Below are 19,894 nucleotides of genomic sequence, written 5' to 3' on the forward strand. Positions count from 1 at the left end.
GGACATATTTACCAGGAAGGAGCCCAGGTCACAATTTTGCACGTAGGCACATTGGACTCTTTTTACAACATTGATTACACAGTTGCAACCCTCATCTTTACCGTACTACAAAATCTAGCCATGGATCATTGCTTCTCCATACATTTTTACAATCATATAATGTTAGGGTATGTTCACATCTTGCTTTTTTGCTGCAGAAAACCCTACTCTATTGGCAGTGAAAAAGCTACTTCTAAAACGCATGTTTTGCTGCCTTTTTTTGCTGTTTTTTAGCGGCATTTTTGGTGTGTAATTTGTCTACAGCGCATGTTTAATAAAGTTAGCTTTAGCCACCACAAAAGTAGCAAAAACGCAATAAAAAATGGTGCAAAAGCGCAGTTGTATTTTTGCACTGCAATTGCTTTCAATGGTAAAAAAACCCCTGCAAAAACACAGAAAGAATTGTCATGCTGCTTCTTTAAAAAAATGCAGCAGTTTTCCATTTCAGACAGTAAAAAAAAGCAGGTCTATGTGCATGAGATTTCTGGAATATCATTGATTTTGCTGGTACTATAAAAAATAGCTTTTAATTTTCATAAAACTCATGAAAAAAAAAAAACATTAAAAAAAACCCAGCAAAAATACTACATGTGGACATCTCTTTACTCCTCTCCCTTATCTCAATAATAATTCCTGACTGTCCAAGGGATTACCTACATAATGTGTCTTCTGTAATAACTGATTTAAAGCAAAAGGAGAAAGGCCGTACATTGCACTGTATTATCCTTATGAAATAATAGTTGTAATGCAGAAAGGAAAAAAAAATTACAGCATAAAAAATATCTTTCGGTTAAGATACTTACGTAAAGTAATATTGGTTTCCTCCAGTTGTTGTGAAACTTTCAATGTTACTAAGCCGAGTTCTGTATTATTTGTGACCAGGGCATCATATATACATTCGGTTTTATTACCACACATCTCTTCCAATTTTGTATACTGGTCTTCATATTGATTTCTCAAATCACCGAGGAAAACTGGGATGAATGAGTCTTTCTCTTGTGTGTGTGGCTCCTTAAACAAACTTGTCTCGTTGACTCTCCCTGTGTAGCACAGACATATATCTCAATATACATCTCACTATTTTACAGTACATATAAATATAATCTACACAAAGTATAATGTATCTGGGTGAGAAATCTGCCCAACTCTGCCCTACTATGTGACACTATTGTAGCTCTGTAATACCCGGTCTGAGAAGGTTCAGCTTTACAATCCTATAGTATATACTAGGCATCATGTTATCCACTGAATATGAATTTCATTTCTGTTACCACTTGCTGGCGTATTTCTCAAATAACATTACAGCTATCATTTCATCTATGACAGTTTGACTGGAAAAACAATAGGTTTTTATTTTTTTAAAGGAACGTGTCATCTGATTTGTGCTACCCAAACTGTTGGAAGTATGAATTCTGTGGCTGGCTGCACGATTGCAGACAGATATATATTTCTCTGAAATGCTCTGGCAGAATAGACATTCATGCCCCCAACAGCTATTCCCAGTACTCTTGCAGATCATTAACAGGTCTCTCCCTATGTGCATACAACAAGTGAGACCCTTCAATCACCAGCAGCAATGCTAGAATGAGCCAACTGGGGGTGCCAAGAGGTTAGTCTTGTGTACCGCCATGGTTCAAGGCCGGATATGTAAGCACGTTACGACATATGCATAAAGTCCCGTCATATGTCAGGTCCCTGACTTTGATGTGTGCTTGCACGATGGCCCGCAACCTTTCCAGCAGATGATTGGTAAAATATTCAGCCATCACCTGCCTCTAGCAGCTGCGAGTGAAGCGGAGCTCGTCCATGGCTATTTACTAGTTAAATGCTGCTGTCGATTTCTGACAGTATCAGTTAATGTGCGGCAGAGTGGTGTGTCATTGTACACATTCATGGGCTTGCCCATGACACACTGAAGACCCCCGTGGGTTTTATGACAGTGCTTGTTTGAATGCCAGTGTTTAGCTGACCGACTGACTGACAAATAAAGTGAAAGTAAAATTATTTGAAAAAACCCAACAAAAACAGACATTACAAATAAAGCAATTAAAATAATACACATATTTGGAATCGCCACATACATAAAAGTCCTAGCAAGTAATGGGGGGTTATCAAAGACTCCTCCTATTACAAACCTGGCACTGTGAGTTGTCATTAACCCCTGATATTAACCCGATTGACACCACCTCAGAGCAATCGTGATGAGCAGTGTAAAGTGTGTGAATTGTCACATCTAATGGATGCGACAATTCTGGCAGATGTAGGCTACTAATTTTAGGCTGAGGGGACCCAATAACCATGGGCCTCACCAGCCTAAGAATACCAGTCCCCAGCTGTTGGCTTTATCATGGCTGGGTATAAAAATTTGGGGGGACCTCAAGCTGTTTTTATTTTAACTATTTATTTAAATAATTAAAAAAAATTGTTTTGGTTCCCTTGTTCCCTTGGCTGATACACAGCCAAGATAAGGACACAGCTGAGATCTAGCCATATGTTTTATCTGTGCTGGGTATCATAATATGGGGGGGACGCTACGCCAATTTTTTTTTTATTATAGAGATGGACACAGAGTGTGCGATTGCAAGCAGCCAGACACATTGTCACATTGGTTGCAGTCAGATACCCTCCCACCCTATCAGAGATGCTGACACTGGTAGTGGGGGAAAGCAGTACATATGCATGAGGGTAATCAGAGGCCCTGGAAGTAGGGCTACCACTGCATGGGAGATTCAGTAAGTATAACGCATCTACTCTAATCCCCCTAGCTCTTTCTACCATTTTAAAGCGCACGATTCAGGTCCCCATAGACCTATATGGGGATCGGCCTCCAGCCAGATATCTGGAATTATTTCTTGGTCTGAACCGTTTTTTGGTTTTCTTTTTAAATCCGGTTGGACTCACCAATTACGGGTATCTACAGGTTCGGCAATCACTACTCGTAATGTAATAACATTACAGTAATAGTGACTGTCTGAATTTTCAGGCTCTGATGCCCAGTTTAAGGTCAGGAGACCAGTGGAGATGTTGTTGAAATGGTTGGGTTTCAGGATTCGATCTGGTGACCTTCTGTTTCGTGATCGGCTCCTCTGTCTGCTGGTGTCTTGCATTTTTTTCCATGTCCAAATTCTAATGGTTTTTATTGTCTTTGTTCTTCCTTCTTAGGGTACGCTCACACGAGCGTGAAAATCGGACGAGTGCAATGCGAGAAAATCTCTCATTGCACTCGGACCTATGTTAGTTAATGAGGGAGAGCAGTTGGTCAGCTTTTCACGCATCCAGATTCTGGATGCGAGAAAAGTGGCAGCATGCTGCGATGTTCTGCTAGAGCCGTATCCTCAAGTGAATGGGTGCGAGAGAAACATCGGACTGCACTTGGATGGATCCCAGTGCAGTGCGATATACGCACAGGCTGACAATGGAGGAGATGGGGGGAATTAACCCCTCCCTCTCCTCTGCAGCACCCGTCCACAGCTTCACAGCTGTGACCTGATTGCAGGATCGGGTCACAGTCGCATGACACTCGGCTCACGCTCGCAGCAGATTCTGAGCCGGGAGTCATTAGCATATCGCATCTGATGCTATCGCATCTGATGCTGTCGCATCGGATGCCATACGCTCATCTGAGTCCAGCCTAAGGGTGAGTGCCCTTGATCCGGTTATGCTGCGTCCTGGACTTTCACTGTTTTCTTCTTGTGGAGAACACTGGCATGTCCACAAACACAAACTGACATGCTGAGGCTCAGAAAGCCACGCTGCAGGTCAGTTTACGCTGTGGAGCAAAAAAGCACAATGGGCATGAGATTTCTATTATACAATGCAAAACACACTGCATCCAAAATGCTTCTATTCCTGATCGTGGGCATGTACCCATAGTTTGCTCCTTTCTAGGTCTCTCTCATTTCCCTTTTGTGATTTGCCCTATCACATTGTGGATTTGTTGATGTATGTTCACCTCTCACCTCACTTACTTACTGGCTACATCTCTATGTGGATTTATCTCTTACAGAATGTTATAAAGAAAGTGTTGTAATACCGTCAAAACAATATTTTGTGTGTGTTCCGTTAGAACAGAGCAAGTTGGCCAAAAGATGATGTACAAATGGGTCATGTGCTGGAGTAAACTGCTAATTCTATTGTCTGCCTTCTATTGTATTTTTCTCTGTCAGAGGTCGTCAGTTAATGCTATAGTGGAGATCTGCCCAATGACCTTGTTGAATTACTTACACTCCATTCCATAGTAGAATATATTTTCTTCTGTGCTGTTCATGGGAAGCTTTGTGCCATTATTGAAAAAGAAATCATCACTCTGGTCATTATTCCAGGTACCTGCAAAAAGTAACATTAGAATTTCTGACTAGAATTCCTGGCTACAACCAATTATTTTTGTAAAATAATACTAAAAAGGGTCCTTTAAGCACCAACCTAAACAAATATAGGAAGATAAAATTATTGATTGAAGGGAACAAAACCAGCTGAATCTAGAATTACATTGTTAAATGATTAAATTAAATTGTTATAAGATTTTTGCTTATGTACAAAAAAAGGAAAAGAACAAAATTTGTAATAAATTATTTTTTAAATTTACTAAGCTTACATAGCACTATAAGATTGTCTCTTACCCAGCAGTCCTTTGGTATTGTTCAGGAAGCTACTGGGAAGACTGGATACAGCAGTCAGCATATTAGACTGGGCTGACACTTGTACCGACAGAGAACCTTCAAAGGTTGCAGTGATCATTGAGCTATCATTTCTGAGGAAGACGGCTGAATTGGTGTCATTAATATTGGCTTCCAAATCTGGAAATGAAGAGAAATTAAAACATTGATTATAAGGGATTGTTTCCAGGTCCAAATATCTTCATTCCATGTACTATACCTGATTTTCTGTTAAAATGTATAATTTTTATAGCGCATGAAAACAATTATTAGAAAAACAATAATAAAGACATTTTTCAATATGACTAAACTGATTTTTTTTAAAAAATAAAAAAGCTTATTCAATTTGTAGTTTGAACTGTTAAGATAAAATATATAAAATTTAACATAAACCCCATTGTAATGCTGGAGTCACAATTGCATATGACTTGCACGAGTGCAGTGGGAAAAAATTTCACACTGCACTTTGGCGACATTTAAGACCATGCTGTAGCTCAGATCTGCGAGTTTTGCTGCGATTGTCTGCGAGAGCCATGTCACTCGCACCCATACAAGTCTATGGGTGCGAGGAAACCATCGGACTGCACTCAGATGACATTCAAGTGCAGTGCACTGTATGCACGGGCTAACAATGGAGGAGATGGGGAGATTAACCCCTCCCTTTCCTTCACAGCTCCCGCCCTCTCCTCCGCAGCTGTGACCCGATCGCAAGATCGGGTCACAGTTGCATGACACTCGACTCACGCTTGCAGCAGACCCTGAACTGAGGTTCATTAGCATATCGCATACGTTGCTCTCGCATCAGTCACAATATGCAAGTGTGACCCAAGCGTAAGAAACTATAAGGCTACGCTCACACGAGCGTTTGAATCGGACGAGTGCAATGCAGGAAAATCTCGCATTGCACTTGGACCAATCTAAGGGGTACTTTGCACGTTGCGACATCGCTACTGCGAAATCGTCGAGGGTCAAATTGAAAGTGATGCACATCCGGCGATGGTAGCGACATCGCAACGTGTAAATCCTAGGTGCGACGATGAACGAGCACAGAAGTGTGAAAATTCGCTGATCTGTGTCACATCGTTCATTTCCGTAATGTCGCACCAATAGGAGATACGATGTTGTTCCTCGTTCCTGCGGCAGCATACATCGCTGTGTGTGAAGCCGCAGGAGCGAGGAACATCTCCTTACCTGTCTTCACTGGCTATGCGGAAGGAAGGAGGTGGGAGGGATGTTTACATCCCGCTCATCTCCGCCCCTCTGCTTCTATTGGCCGCCTGCCATGTGACGTCGCTGTGACGCCACATGACCTGCCTCCTTAGAGCGACGTCGCAGGGAAGGTAAGTGCGTGTGAAGCTGCCGTAGCGATTATGTTCGCTACGGCAGCTATCACATGATATCACATGTGTGACGGGGGCGGGTACTATCGTGCTTGGCATTGCTATCATCGGCTAGCGTTGTCGCAGCGTGCAAAGTACCCCTTAGTCAATGAGGGAGAGCAGATGGCCAGTTTTTTTCTCATCCAGGTTCTGGGTGAGAGAAAAGTCACAACAAGCTGTGATTTGCTGCCGAAATCGTCCGAGACTTGCCAATACAAGTCAGTGGGTGTGAGAAAAAACAGACGGCACACGGACGGCACACGGACCATTCTAGTGACGTCCATTTTTGTGAATATAATTCTATCATGTAGCAGAGAGCACTGTAAATTGTCATGTAAATTGTCCTGTAAATGACTGTAAATGACTAATAGATGCTGAAAAAAAAACGGATTGCACAGTGACAAAACACTGACATCACACTGACAGCACACTGACAGCACATGGATGACAAGTGAGAAAAAATCGTCCTACTCTCCTGGATGAGAATGGGACAGTTTTTTCATATGCTAGTGTGAGTCCAGCCTAAATGTGTATAATAAATACTGTGACTAATTGAAAATTTTACAATTAAAAGTGGATGTTTTTTAATCTCATAAATGGAGAGAGAAAAACACTTTAATTTTATGACTGAATGAGGCTGTCTCTCTTGTTGGAATGGGGATCTTGTTCCTACGCAGATGTGGATTTTCCATGTATATACTCTTTATTGACTGAGATGGAAAGCCCCTTTAAAGGGAATGAACCATCACCAATTGACAGAGATGTAAAGCATTAACTTTTTAAAAATATTAACTTTTTTTGGTATAAAATATGAAAAATAATTTGGAAAGGTCTTATATTTTTCACTTTTAAACAGTAGAAGATGACTATAAAGTTATACTGACATGCAGACAGTGTCACCAAGAATGGCTGGCTGTGTCAATTCTGTTGGTGCTGCTTGCTGTACCATGGGCTGAAGTTACTGTAGATATGCAGACTTTATCACACATGTGGGATTAGATGCAGAGCTCAGTGTAGTGTATCATGCATGCTGGGATTAGGTACAGGGCTCAGCAAAGTGTATCACATGTTGGCATTAGGTAGAGAGCTCAGGGAGTGTATCACACAGGATGGGATTAGATATGTGGCACTGCAGGCTATATCATACATATTCCATATAGCATTAAGGCAGTTCAAATGTCATATGTTCAATGATTGAATACATTTTGGCCCTTACATTGTGCTACTGTATTCTTTTGGTTGCGTAGTATGCATTATTGGCAACTTACACCTGTTCACACTTGCTTTATTATGTTCAGAGGTGCTGGTCATTTGTTTATTTTTTGACAGTAGAACAATGACAGGCTACTGATCACCGCTTCCTGCTCTGATGCTCACGGCTCATGGCATCCCAGCACCCCCATGGCATCCTGTCACTGCTCACGTCATACACTTTGAGCAATGACAGGGAAAAATTGTAGCTCGCTGCAGAGTTGGAAGCTACAAAAGAATAGCAACTAACTCCCCACATCTGTGACATGGATAGCTCAGGGGGTGTGCCAAGATTACATCTGGAAGCAGCCAAAATATAGGTGATACCGTTGGACACCGACCACAGTTTCCTATGCTGACGAGCTGCCGTATTCAATGAAAGTGAAGTGTTGGGCTCAGACACTTACACACTAACAAATAAAAATGGCAGCCCCCAGCAGTGTCAGAAAAAAAATAATAAAAAAAACTTTAACACATGACATTTAATTTTGTATCAATATTAATTGATTATATAATCCGGATATTATATAAAAATAAAAAAAAAATATTCTCTTTAAATCATCAATGATATCTATAGTAAGTTGCAATACTGTTAACTATTAATTTTGATCATAAAATAAAATACCAAATGATAAGCCTACGTAGGTATCTGCAAATTTAAGAACAGACTAATGTCTAAGCGCTATTCATTTTTCAAATCTGTTCCCAGTGCAGTCTTAGAAGTTGACAGAATGAAAGGGGAATTACCGTATATCTACCTCCATTTCTTCTTTTGGTGCTAGTGTGTAGAAAGACAAAGAAATGAGTAATATCCAAGACCTAGTGTATATACACTTACCTTCTGAATAACTGAATAACACTTTCTGTCCATCAAGGAAAGTATCTATACTGTCAGAAGTACGCAGATACCACTCCACCTATGTGATGTCCAAAAAAAAAAGAAATTATGAGATGCTCTAAAATAATGACAATAACCAAAACACAATACTGGTATTCACATGTTTCCATTCCATGTGCTTTATCTATTTATCTATCATACGCTTACTTTTAAAAGTATAGTTAGAGCAGTCCCTACAAAATGGTAAAAAAAACAAATATCTGGCATAAAGACAGTTGGACATAAGCATTATTGGTGTGATTGATTCAGTCTGTAAAGCACTGCCCCTAAAAATTCTTTTTTGTTTATTTTTCTACATAAATTCACTTGTTTGATGATGCAATTGTAATGTAGAAAACCCCTTATTCTAGATTTATGTTTCCAATTGTGTCCCAAGGTTCTTACAGAAAAGGATACACACTGTACAGTGAATGTAATAGGCTGAGGACGCCTGGTCAAAATTACTTTTATTGTGGACAGTTAAGGCTGGGTTCACATGTCCTGTAGTCATCCATTATCATGCATCCATTAGAGATCCGTTTGCAAAAAAGTTGTGCAAAACACAACTTTTTTGTCTGTTGTTAAATATCGATGTTGGCCAGATTTGTTTTTAACATATTGAGTCTATGGACAGTGGATCCATTAACGGACTGCTATTTATCGACCATTCGTAACAGATCTGTTAAGCAAAACTAACGGATTCGTTAGAATTGCAAGTACAATGGATGGCTAAATAGCAATCCGTTAAGGGATCCATTGCCCATGGACTCCCATGGTAAAAAAACGGATCCAGCAGAAATCAGTTTCCCAACAAATTTGTTCTAATGAATGACTACAGGACATGTGTGCTTAGCTTAAGCAAGTTGAAGATGAAAGGATCTCTAAAAGGCCTGCATTTAAAGATGACACATTTCCTTTGTACTTTAGGCATAAAAAATATTTTCATCTTTTACATTTTAAAAATTTCAAAAAGGAAAATGAGCTGATGCAAAAGTTTGGACACCCTTGGACATTTGTGCGCTGAAATAACTTTGACAAAGGCTTCAGACCTTAAGTAGCTTTTTATGGTTCTACGTTGTTCACTATCATCATTAGCAAAAGGCGAGGTGATGCAAATTTCAGAGCTTTATAAATAGCCTCCTCTAAGCTTGTGCTAAAAATCAGCAGTTATGGGTTCTTCTAAACAGCTGCCGAACACTCTGAAATGAAAATTGAAAAAGACAACAAAGCAGGAGAAGGCTATGAGAGGATAGCAAAGCGTTTTCAAGTTGCCCTTTCGTCAGTTCAAAAGGTAATTAAGAAATGTCACTTAATAAGAACAGTGGAGGTCAAGGTAAGTTCTGGAAGACAAAGCAAAATTTCTCTGAAAGCTGCTCGTAGGATTGCTAGAGTATGAAATTGGATCCTCAGCTTGACTGCAAAAGACCTTCAGGAAGACTTAGCAGACTCTGGAGTTGTGGTACATTGTTCTATTGTTCAGAGACACCTACACAAATTTGGCCTTAATGGTAGAGCCATCAGAAGAAAGCCTCTCCTGTATCCTCACGATAAAATTTAGCACCAAAAGTATGCAAAAAAAATGCAAACAAGTCTGATGCATTTTGGAAACAAGTCCTCCGGACTAATGAGATTAAAATAGAACTCTTTGGCCACAATGATTAAAAGTATGTGTGTAGAAAAAATGGCACAGAATTTAAGGAAAAGATGATCTCGACAACCATTAAACATGGGGGTGGGTCAATCATGCTTTAAGATTGTGTTGCAGCCAATTATGAGGGGAACATTTCACGGGTAGAGAGAAGAATGGATTCAATGAAATTTCTACAAACTCTTGATGCAAACATAATGCCATCTGTAAAAAAGCTGAAGTTGAAAAGACAATGGCTTCTACAAAAAGACTATGATCCTAAACACACTTCAAAATCCACAATAATCTTCAATAGACTACCTCAAAAGGCACAAGCTTAAAGTTTTACAATAGCCCTCACAATCCCCTTATCTGAACATCATTGAAAATCTGTGGCTAAACCTCAAAAGAGCAGTGTATGCAAGACGACCCAGGAATCTCCCAGAAGACTTTTCCAAGTAATAATGGTTAAAATCCCTCAAACAATAATTACAAGAATCTTGGCTGGCTACGAAAAGAATTTACAAGCTTTGATATTTGCCAGAGGAGGTGCTACTAGATACTAACCCTGCAAAGTGCCAAAATATTTGCATCAGCTCATTTTAATTTTTTGTTAATTTTAAATTATAAAAGATTAAAAAATAATTTGCCTTAAATGTAAAGGAAATGTTTCATCTTTAACTGCATGCCTTTTAGAGATAATTTCATCTTCAACTTGCTTAACTGTTCACAATAAAGGTAATTTTGACCAGGGATGTCCAAACTTGTACATGCCACGATATATAAACTACACGGTGGTTCACGTGGATTTGTTATTGTTATGTTTTGCAGTGATAGTGGTTATATTTTTCTTCTGATAATACAATGTGCTTGCTGAAGCTGGTTAGATATTTATTAGATTCATCACTGATTATTATAGTCCTAACTTTTGTACTATACTGTTAGGGTTCCATTGTTTTCATTCTCTCAGCACTCATCACATGTCTATTTAATCTGCAAACAGCTGATCACAGGCCAACCATTATGGTAAGGGCCATGGCAACTCGTGCCAGCTCTATATGCTTGCCCAAGGCTAAAACTTCTCAGCCAGCCCCTGAATGTGAGGACATACATGACATTCACTGTATAACACCTCAGTATAAAATCTAAAGCTTTACCTAACATTCTATCTCATAGTTATTCTAATACTCACTTTAACCCTAGCATTGCTTGATGTGTATTGCACGGCGAAGGCCTGGAAGTTGGTGGCATTTGCTGGTTCAGTCTGCACTGTACGACCTTGTAGAACTAAAGAGATTTCTGAGTCCGATGCATTAAGAAGGATAAAATCTCCAAGTCCATTGAATGTGTAGTTTAATCCATCAAGAGTCGTAATGTGAGGATCTCCAAACATCCATCCTGTAACAGAGAATTAAAAAACTGTAAACAGATTTTTGTCAATGTCAGTGATGAATTTATTGTTGATGAAAACTACCTTGTACAAAATTCATGATAATAAAATGTATGTTCTTTTTAAACTAGTTAGTTGTATAATAAATGAAAGTATTTTATTTAAAACAACAGAAAAGAACAAGGTCAGATCCACGACTTGGAGGTAGGCTGGATAATCCTCCATGTTCTCCCAGGGATCCTTGCTCAGATATGGCAGAGGCATACCGCACAAAAGAGACAAAAGCTGGGGAATCCAGCTAAAAATCCAATCCCGGCATAAGCAAATTTTAACTTCTATTGCACAAACATCTTCTAAAATCCAGAAAATTAATACACACTGGTAGTAACAAGCAATTTCAGCGAGACTATGTGATTTGGCAAATTAAGCTTTCATCAAGGTTTGAAGGCATAGTCTGCCGAAACGCATAGTCTCACTGAGATTACTTGTTACTACCATGTAGATTTTTGTGCAATAAGAGTTAAATATCACTTACTCTGGGATTGGATTGTTAGCTGGATTCCCCTGCTTTTGTCTATATTTTATTTAAAAGGTAAAAACAAAGCTGCCCAAATGGAAAGATTCTATAAGAATTCTTCAGCATTCCATCACTGCCAATGTTTAGGTTCCCTGCCACAACTATGTGATGTTATAGGGCAGGCATGAAATACAGTGATGACACTAGCGTAGTCTGTGACTTCATGGTTTACTACCGTGACATGTATATATAGGTGATATATGAGAGAAAAGTGAAGTTTTGAATACAGTAGGTAAGTATATCAATGAGTTTATTTGTGTTTATTATGATTTTATTATTTTTATCTATTTAATTAGCTGTCAGGAATATAATATACACATTAGACTATACTGTATAGATGATTGGTTCCTATTTACCTGGCCTTTGTGGCCTGTAGGTTTGGCAGTTAATCGGTGGTCTCTTCTGAATGTACATAGTGCAGAACTGAGGATCATCTACATCATTGCAGCACCAGTCGTATGCCTGAAGCTCGGCATCTAGTACATCTAGGAGATAAGACATATTCTTTTCATTGTCTTGTACTTACAAGTAGCATTGATGTTTTTAAAAATTCTTCTTACTCACTATTGTTTGATGGATGAGAAGTCCATGTCCTTTCTTGGAAACCCTCCAAGAACTGATTCTTCCGGTAGTATACACATCTGACACCAGCATAGTACCAGTTAGGAAATATGCTGCGGAAAAGTTTGATAAAGCTTGACTCTCCTGAAAGTAAAATATTCATATAAGACATCATATTTTACAAATAGACTGCAGAAAAAAGATGAAGTTTTTTTTACAAGATTTTCTTTTACCAAATCCACTGTACATTTATCATCTGCAGATTTCTGGTGCAGCTTATTCCTGATGTGATTTGATACATGGCTTTTTATTCTCTAAGGCTCAATGTAGCTAATTTCTCTTTAGGGCAAAATTTGTGTCAATGATGAAGATTTTGTAAAATCCACATCATATGAAACTTAGCTTTACATACTGCACATTACAATAATACTGATAATAAGAAGGTGAGATATAAAAAAAAAATTACATATAATTAATGCAAATGACACAGGGAAAAAGTGTTGATCAAATTTAATTAATACTTCAAACAAAGGCCTTAGATGGTGATGACACCTTCAAGATGCCTCCTGAATGGAGAAACTAGTCGCATGCATTGCTCAGTTGTGATTTTGATCCATTCTTCCACATAAACACTCTTCAAATCCTGAAGGTTCTGTGAGCTAAAGTTTGAAGCAGATTCTGGTCAGGTGATTAGCTTGACCATTCTAGAAGCTTTAATTTCTCTTTCTGAAACAAATTGAGAGTTTTCTTGTGTTAAGGATCTTTGTCTTGCTGTCCACCCTTGTTTCATCTTCATCAACCTGGTAGATGGCAGCAGATTTATATCAAGAATGTCTGAGTACATTTGTCCATTCATCCTTCCTTCAATCAGCGTCGGACTGGCTACCGGAGGAATCTCCAGTAATGCCAGGCCTGGATTTGGGTATCTGTATTGCACTCCGGAGCTCTCACCTGAGCTCCGACGTGCAGCCTAGACTGTACCGCGAGCGCCGAGTGATTGATTTAAATGCAAAACTTACTTTTATCTGAAAACAACACCTTAGATCACTGAGCAACAGTCCTGTTCCTTTTATCCTTGGCCCAGATAAGATGCTTCTGGAATTCTCTATTAGTCATGAGTGGCTTGACACAAGGAATGCAACAGTTGTAGCCGATGTCCTGGATCATCTGTGTGTGGTGGCTCTTGAAGCACTGACTTCAGCAGCAGTCCACTCTTTGTGGATCTTCCCCAAATTTTTGAATGGCCTTTTCTTAACAATCCTATCAAGCCTGCAGTTATCCCAGTTGCTTGTGCACCTTTTTAGCCACACTTTTTCCTTCCACTCAACTTTCCATTAATATGCTTGGATACAGTACTCTGTGAACAGCCAGCTTATTTAGCAATGAACTTGTGGAGTGTGTCAGTGACTGCCTTCTGGACATCTATCAAGTCAGCAGTCTTCCCCATGATTGTGTAGCCTACTGAACCAGACTAAGGGACCATTTTAAATGCTTAGGAAGCATTTGCAGGTATTTAGTGGTAATTATACAAATTTTCCAAAATAATGAGTTTTGGGTTTTCATTGGCTGTAAGCCATAATTATCAACATTAACAGAAGTAAACACTTATAGAACACTCTGTTTGTAATGACTATATAATATCTGTGCTTCACTTTTTGTATTGAATAACTGAAATAAATTAACTTTTTGATGATATTCTAACTTATTAAGAAGCACTCGTATATAGCGGTAAGAATGAGCCATTAGAAATAGAAAAAGTTTATTTGTTGGGCTGCTAATCATGTATTTCAATTCTCTTCCCTGACAGATATGTTTCAATTTTGAAAAATACAAAAACCTGAGGAAGGTTAGATTCAATAGTTACTTGTGTGTGCTGACTGAATATTTCAGATGCAAGTAAGATGCTTTTTTCAATTCTGAATAGGCACTGTACTAACAAAAAACATAATGGAGAGCAGCCTAATCACCATGAATGTCGCCTTTTCAGTTTAGGTGAACCCTTTTTCTAAAGAATAAGGCTCAGGAGTCTCTACCTGCTTTTGTTGCTCTGTAGCGGGAATCAGCCTGTGCCTGCCTGTATAAACAGGGGCATGACAGCAAACCAGAATTCCACTGTGGGGGATTTTCACTTTGATTATTGAACCAATTGAGACACTTCATACGACTGTTCTCCATTGCAGAATTATTCAGTTTATAAATCCAGAGTCCTCTCATGTCTGCAAAAGTAAGGAAAATAATGCAACAATAGTAGATTTAGAACAATGCAACAATGAACAAACAAATTGTCGGAATTTTGCAAATCTTTAGTAATCCAAACAGTTTCAAAGCAGCAATTGCAAACTCTAAAGGCCGCTTTACACGCAACGACATTGCTAACGAGATGTCATTGGGGTCACGAAATTCGTGACGCACATCCGGCCTCGTTAGTGATGTCGTTGCATGTGACACGTACAAGCGACCGCTCATGATCAAAAATACTCACCTAATCGTTGATCAATGACAGGTCGATCAAATCCCAAATATCGTTGATGGTGCTGGACGCAGGTTGTTCGTCGTTCCTGAGACAGCACACATTGCTACGTGTGACACCCCAGGAACGACGAACAACACCGTACTTGCTTCCTCCGGCAACGAGGTGGGCGTGACTTTCATGCGGCTGCTCTCTGCCCCTCCGCTTCTATTGGATGCCTACAGTGTGACGTCCCTGTGACGCCACACATATCGCCCCCTTAGAAAAGAGGTTGTTCGCCGGCCACTGCAACGTCATTAGGAAGGTAAGTATGTGTGACGGGTACTAGCGATTTTGTCCACCACGGGCAGCGATTTGCCCGTGACGCACAAACGACGGGGGCGGAGGCGAACACTAGTGACATCGCTAGCGATGTCACAGCGTGTAAAGCTCCCTTAAAGCAAAGAGTCTGCAAGCATGCACTCCTTGACTAGGAAACAAGCTACTTCTGGTAGACTTCAGTGGTGGTCGGTAACCTTTTGAATGAGCTGAACACTACAGAAGTACAAATCCCTTTGTTGTTGAGAATTTTAATAAGAGGAATTTGCAAAGTTGTTTGTTATTACAAGCACCTTTCAAGTTTTATTCATTTTTAAAGAACAGAGACTTGTTACTGTCAGTACACCTTAGAGCAAATGTACACCAGAAAAGTGCTGCCATAAATGTGAACTAGAATACACACCAATTTCTGGTGTACATTTTAGTAAATCTGCTAAACCATGGGAGACCATGTTCCATGCTGTTAAGCCTCGCCTGCTTTTAAAAAAGTGGCAGGAAAAAGTGAAAATGTAAAAAGTTGCAATTTTTGGTGCCATAAACAAGTGCGGACAAGTGTACATTTTTGTCTCACATTTTTTACATGTGTTTTAATAGCAATAGGAAACAAATAGTAAAACATATTATAAGTGCCACATCTAGAGCATGCTTCATAAAAAATACAAAAGTGAAAAAATAATGCTATAAAAAATTGTTTGTGTCATTATTTTATTATTTCCGTATTGACTTACAGTTGATATATGGCAAATTTTAACCTAACTTTTTTAGGCAAAAATCAGACAAAAAATTAGGCAAAAGAAGCCTACAAAATGTTGTAACAATGGCACCTTTATAAGATTTAAATATAAACAAAAAATGATGTCACAGAATGTCATCATACAACAAATTCTATATTATTTTTACTCTTTGTACTCTAGCTCAGCTATTTTAATATGGATCATATAGAAATGTTTGCCAGCATGATTTAAAAAAAAATAAATAAAAATGGACTCATACCTGCATTATCTCCAATATAGAGGTTTGGACGATTTATATTCAGAGCTTTCCCATCATTCACGAAAAACGAATCCTTGTTCCCACTAACCATTGAAAAAATATTTAGTTAGTTTCCTGCACAATCACGTGCTTGAAAAATTAATCAGCAATCCAACAAACTTTTATATCCAGGCATAGAAAGGCAGCTATGGGTTGTGGATTATTTAATATTACCGTATTGAGAGAAGAAATGTACTATCTAGAATTCACATAAAGGCAATAGCAATGCAAAGTGTTTCCATAAGTAAACTCAAATTATTACAGAGGTTTTAAAAGAATTTTAAAAAAAAAAACTATGCTCAGACAACATTACTAGAATTTTATCGACATCAGGGAAAATCATTTTTAGGCTTTGTGCCCACGTTGATTTTTTGTGTGCGTCATTTCTGCACACAAATAAGCATGTTTTGGCAGAAAAAACACAGCAGAAAAAAATGAGCATAGTTTGCTTGTTTTTTCACTTGCATTTTTTCCTGCTTTTTTAGTCATGGCAATCGTGGGGATTCAGGTGCTGTGCCCCTGTGATACTGTGGTGCCCTGGGCAAGCCAGGTCGTCACAGGTACTGCAACAACACACCCCACACCCTGAGATAGGCACACCAGTCACACACAAATCCTTGTTGCCTCCCTCCAGGGGCTGATGTCCACACCAGGTGGGGTGGAGCCAGGCGGTTGGCCCCACCCACTGAGGAGTTCACAGTCCTGGAGGCAGGAAAGGAAGTCAGTGAAGTGAGGGAGAGTGAAGGAGAAGGAGGAAAGTAGCAGTAGAGGAGCAGACTGACCGTGTCCGGGTACGTGGCCCGGGCACCGAGAGCAAGGTTGGCAGACGGTGGTGGCCGTCTGCAGGAGAGGCCGATCGACACGGAACCGTAGGACCGTTGACGGGCGGTGGCCCGCCGGTACCGAACCGGGGAGCGAAGAGAAGCCAGCACAAACCGGCAGGGCCAACGGACCCCAACCAAGCTTGGAGTCGCCGTTAAACCGGTCAAATCCGTTAGAGACCGGAACCTCCGGGGTTTCCTAGCAACAAAGACCCGACTGAAGGCAACCGTCCAAACCGAGAAAGGGAAATACAACTACCGCCACAGTTAGAATTCCCAGGGCCAGAGCCTGCGGGCAAAAGGGGCTCCTCCGGCCCATATCCAAGCTGGGGAGCGGGTTACCGGTGGGAAGCCATCGGGACCGAAGATACACAACAGGAGCAGGGAAAGGCAGCCACCACCACCCTACCGGGAGTAACCAGCTGATATTAGAGCCAAGACCCAGCTTTCACTGCCTGGAGCGGTGACTACATCGCTCCCGGCAGTTTAATCCCCTGAATACTGCGTTCAGTATGATCGCAGCCTTCAGAAGGCAGGGAGCGGAATCGCTTACCTCTCTCTGACAATCAGGTCCCTGTAATGCGATCACAGGGACCTGATGGCTGCTATAGCAACCCTGGGTTGCTGTGGTACTGATTGCCTCACACACCATGTTGTATGCATGGCATGTGAGGTGAAGTGTTGCACTATAATCCACTGTAGTGATAAAGCATTGCAGGGGATTATAGAAATGCAGAAAAAAAAACAATTGACATGCTGCTTCTTTTTCAGCAACAAAATCTGCAAAGAAAAAAGAAGAAACGTGTGCTCAGCAAGTCACGATTCTCATAGACTTTGCTAGAATGCCTTTTCCTTGCTGTTATTGATTAAAATAAACAAGGAAAATGCATGCAAAAACACAAAAAAAATCATGTGTGAACATAGACTTAGTTAAAAGAAAAAGGTTTTGGTACCGTGTTAGCCAGTTGAAAAATGATTGATTGCTCTCAGTGAGAGAAACAAAATTAAAATTTTGTACTTGTGATACCTTTTAATGGCTAACTAAAATAAAAATGAAATATGATGTTATAAAGCAAGCTTTCGAGACATCTCAGGTCTCTTCCTCAGGCATACCATACCTGAGGAAGAGACCTGAGATGTCTCGAAAGCTTGCTTTATAAGATCGTATTTTATTTTTATTTTAGTTAGCCATTAAAAGGTATCACAAGTACTAAATTTTAATTTTATTTCTCTCACTGAGAGCAATCAATCAACATAGACTTAAGCCTGCTTTACACGTTGCAATTAGTTGTACAATCGCATTTGCGATGTGACACGCCCAGGTTGCATACGGGATCTTATGAGATCACACGTAGGTCGTTCATTTGCTGTCACACGTGCGTTAGTAGTCTATGTTAAATTGATAAATTTTATGTGCGATCCTTTAGATCATGTCTTCTGTGACGTATGCATTGGGTACCTTTTTTTTTTTTTTTTTATTTATTGACTTGCCAAGCGTGTGTAATGTGTAGGGATGCGTTTTTACTATGTCATCTGCCATTCAGCTCTGCTACATGGCCGCTAACAGCAGACACAGACAGCCATGTAGCAGAGCTGAATGGCAGATGACAGCAGACACAGACAGAGCCGCACTGTCAGAATGAACTCGGGTGAACTTCACCCGACTTCATGGTCATGCTGCGGCTCTGCCTGTGTCGCGCCCTGATTAGCGGTCACCTGTGAAGGGCTCACCGGTGACCGCTAATCTCCTAAGTGACTGAAGTTAGCAGCCCTCTCTCATACTCACCAATCCCCGATCCCGTATTCCCTGCGTTCCCCGCCCACCGGCGCCTATGATTGGTTACAGTGAGACACGCCCCCACGCTGAGTGACAGGTGTCACACTGCACCCAATCACAGCAGCCGGTGGGCGTGTCTATACTCTGTGTAGTGAAATAAATAATTAAATAATTAAAAAAACCGGCGTGCGGTCCCCCCCAATTTTAAAACCAGCCAGATAAAACCATACGGCTGAAGGCTGGTATTCTCAGGATGGGGAGCTCCACGTTATGGGGAGCCCCCAACCTAACAATATCAGCCAACAGCCGCCCAGAATTGCCGCATACATTAGATGCGACAGTTCTGGGACTGTACCCGGCTCTTCCCGATTTGCCCTGGTGTTTTGGCAAATCGGGGTAATAAGGAGTTATTATATTATTAGGAGTTATTAGGAGTTATAAGTCCTAGATTAATCATGTCAGGCGTCTATGAGACACCTTCCATGATTAATCTGTAAATTACAGTAAATAAACTCACACACCCGAAAAAAATCCTTTATTAGAAATAAAAAACACAAACATATACCCTGGTTAACCACTTTAATCAGCCCCAAAATGCCCTCCATGTCCGGCGTAATCCAGGATGCTCCTGCGTCGCTTCCAGCGCTGCTGCATGGAGGTGACCGGAGCTGCAGAATACACTGCCGCTCCGGTCACCTCCACACAGCAACTGAAGAGTGCCGCGCGATCAGCTGAGCTGTCACTGAGGTTACCCGCTGTCACTGCATGCAGCGGTGGCCGCGGGTAACCTCAGTGACAGCTCAGCTGATTGCGCTACTCACCGCCGCTCCTCTCACCTCCACGCAGCAACTGAGGTGAGTAGCGCGATCAGCTGAGCTGTCACTGAGGTTACCCGCGGCCACCGCTGCATCCAGTGACAGCGGGTAACCTCAGTGACAGCTCAGCTGATCGCACGGCTGTCTTCATTAGCTGCGTGGAGGTGACCGGAGCGGCTGTGTCTGCTGCAGCTCCGGTCACCTCCATGCAGCAGCGCTGGAAGCGACGCTGGAGCATCCTGGATTACGCCGGACATGGAGGGCTTTTTGGGGCTGATTAAAGTGGTTAACCAGGGTATATGTTT

The 19,894-nt window shown here is 40.7% G+C and overlaps 1 protein-coding gene across 1 annotated transcript in view; it reads right to left on the reverse strand.

The window, feature by feature from the left end:
* Nucleotides 1-19,894, reverse strand: part of LOC142297264 (uncharacterized) — a 280,648-nt gene that overhangs the window by 148,340 nt on the left and 112,414 nt on the right. Inside the window, exons 38-46 of the mRNA XM_075341519.1 lie at nt 16,138-16,220; nt 14,390-14,572; nt 12,360-12,500; nt 12,152-12,280; nt 11,021-11,226; nt 8,163-8,241; nt 4,659-4,835; nt 4,264-4,365; nt 843-1,079 (exon numbers count right to left, since the gene is read on the reverse strand). Coding sequence (XP_075197634.1) covers nt 843-1,079; nt 4,264-4,365; nt 4,659-4,835; nt 8,163-8,241; nt 11,021-11,226; nt 12,152-12,280; nt 12,360-12,500; nt 14,390-14,572; nt 16,138-16,220 — 1,337 coding nt within the window. The remainder of the gene's footprint in view (nt 1-842; nt 1,080-4,263; nt 4,366-4,658; nt 4,836-8,162; nt 8,242-11,020; nt 11,227-12,151; nt 12,281-12,359; nt 12,501-14,389; nt 14,573-16,137; nt 16,221-19,894) is intronic.

Source organism: Anomaloglossus baeobatrachus, chromosome 3 (genome assembly GCF_048569485.1).
Source record: "Anomaloglossus baeobatrachus isolate aAnoBae1 chromosome 3, aAnoBae1.hap1, whole genome shotgun sequence".
NCBI lineage: Eukaryota > Metazoa > Chordata > Amphibia > Anura > Aromobatidae > Anomaloglossus > Anomaloglossus baeobatrachus.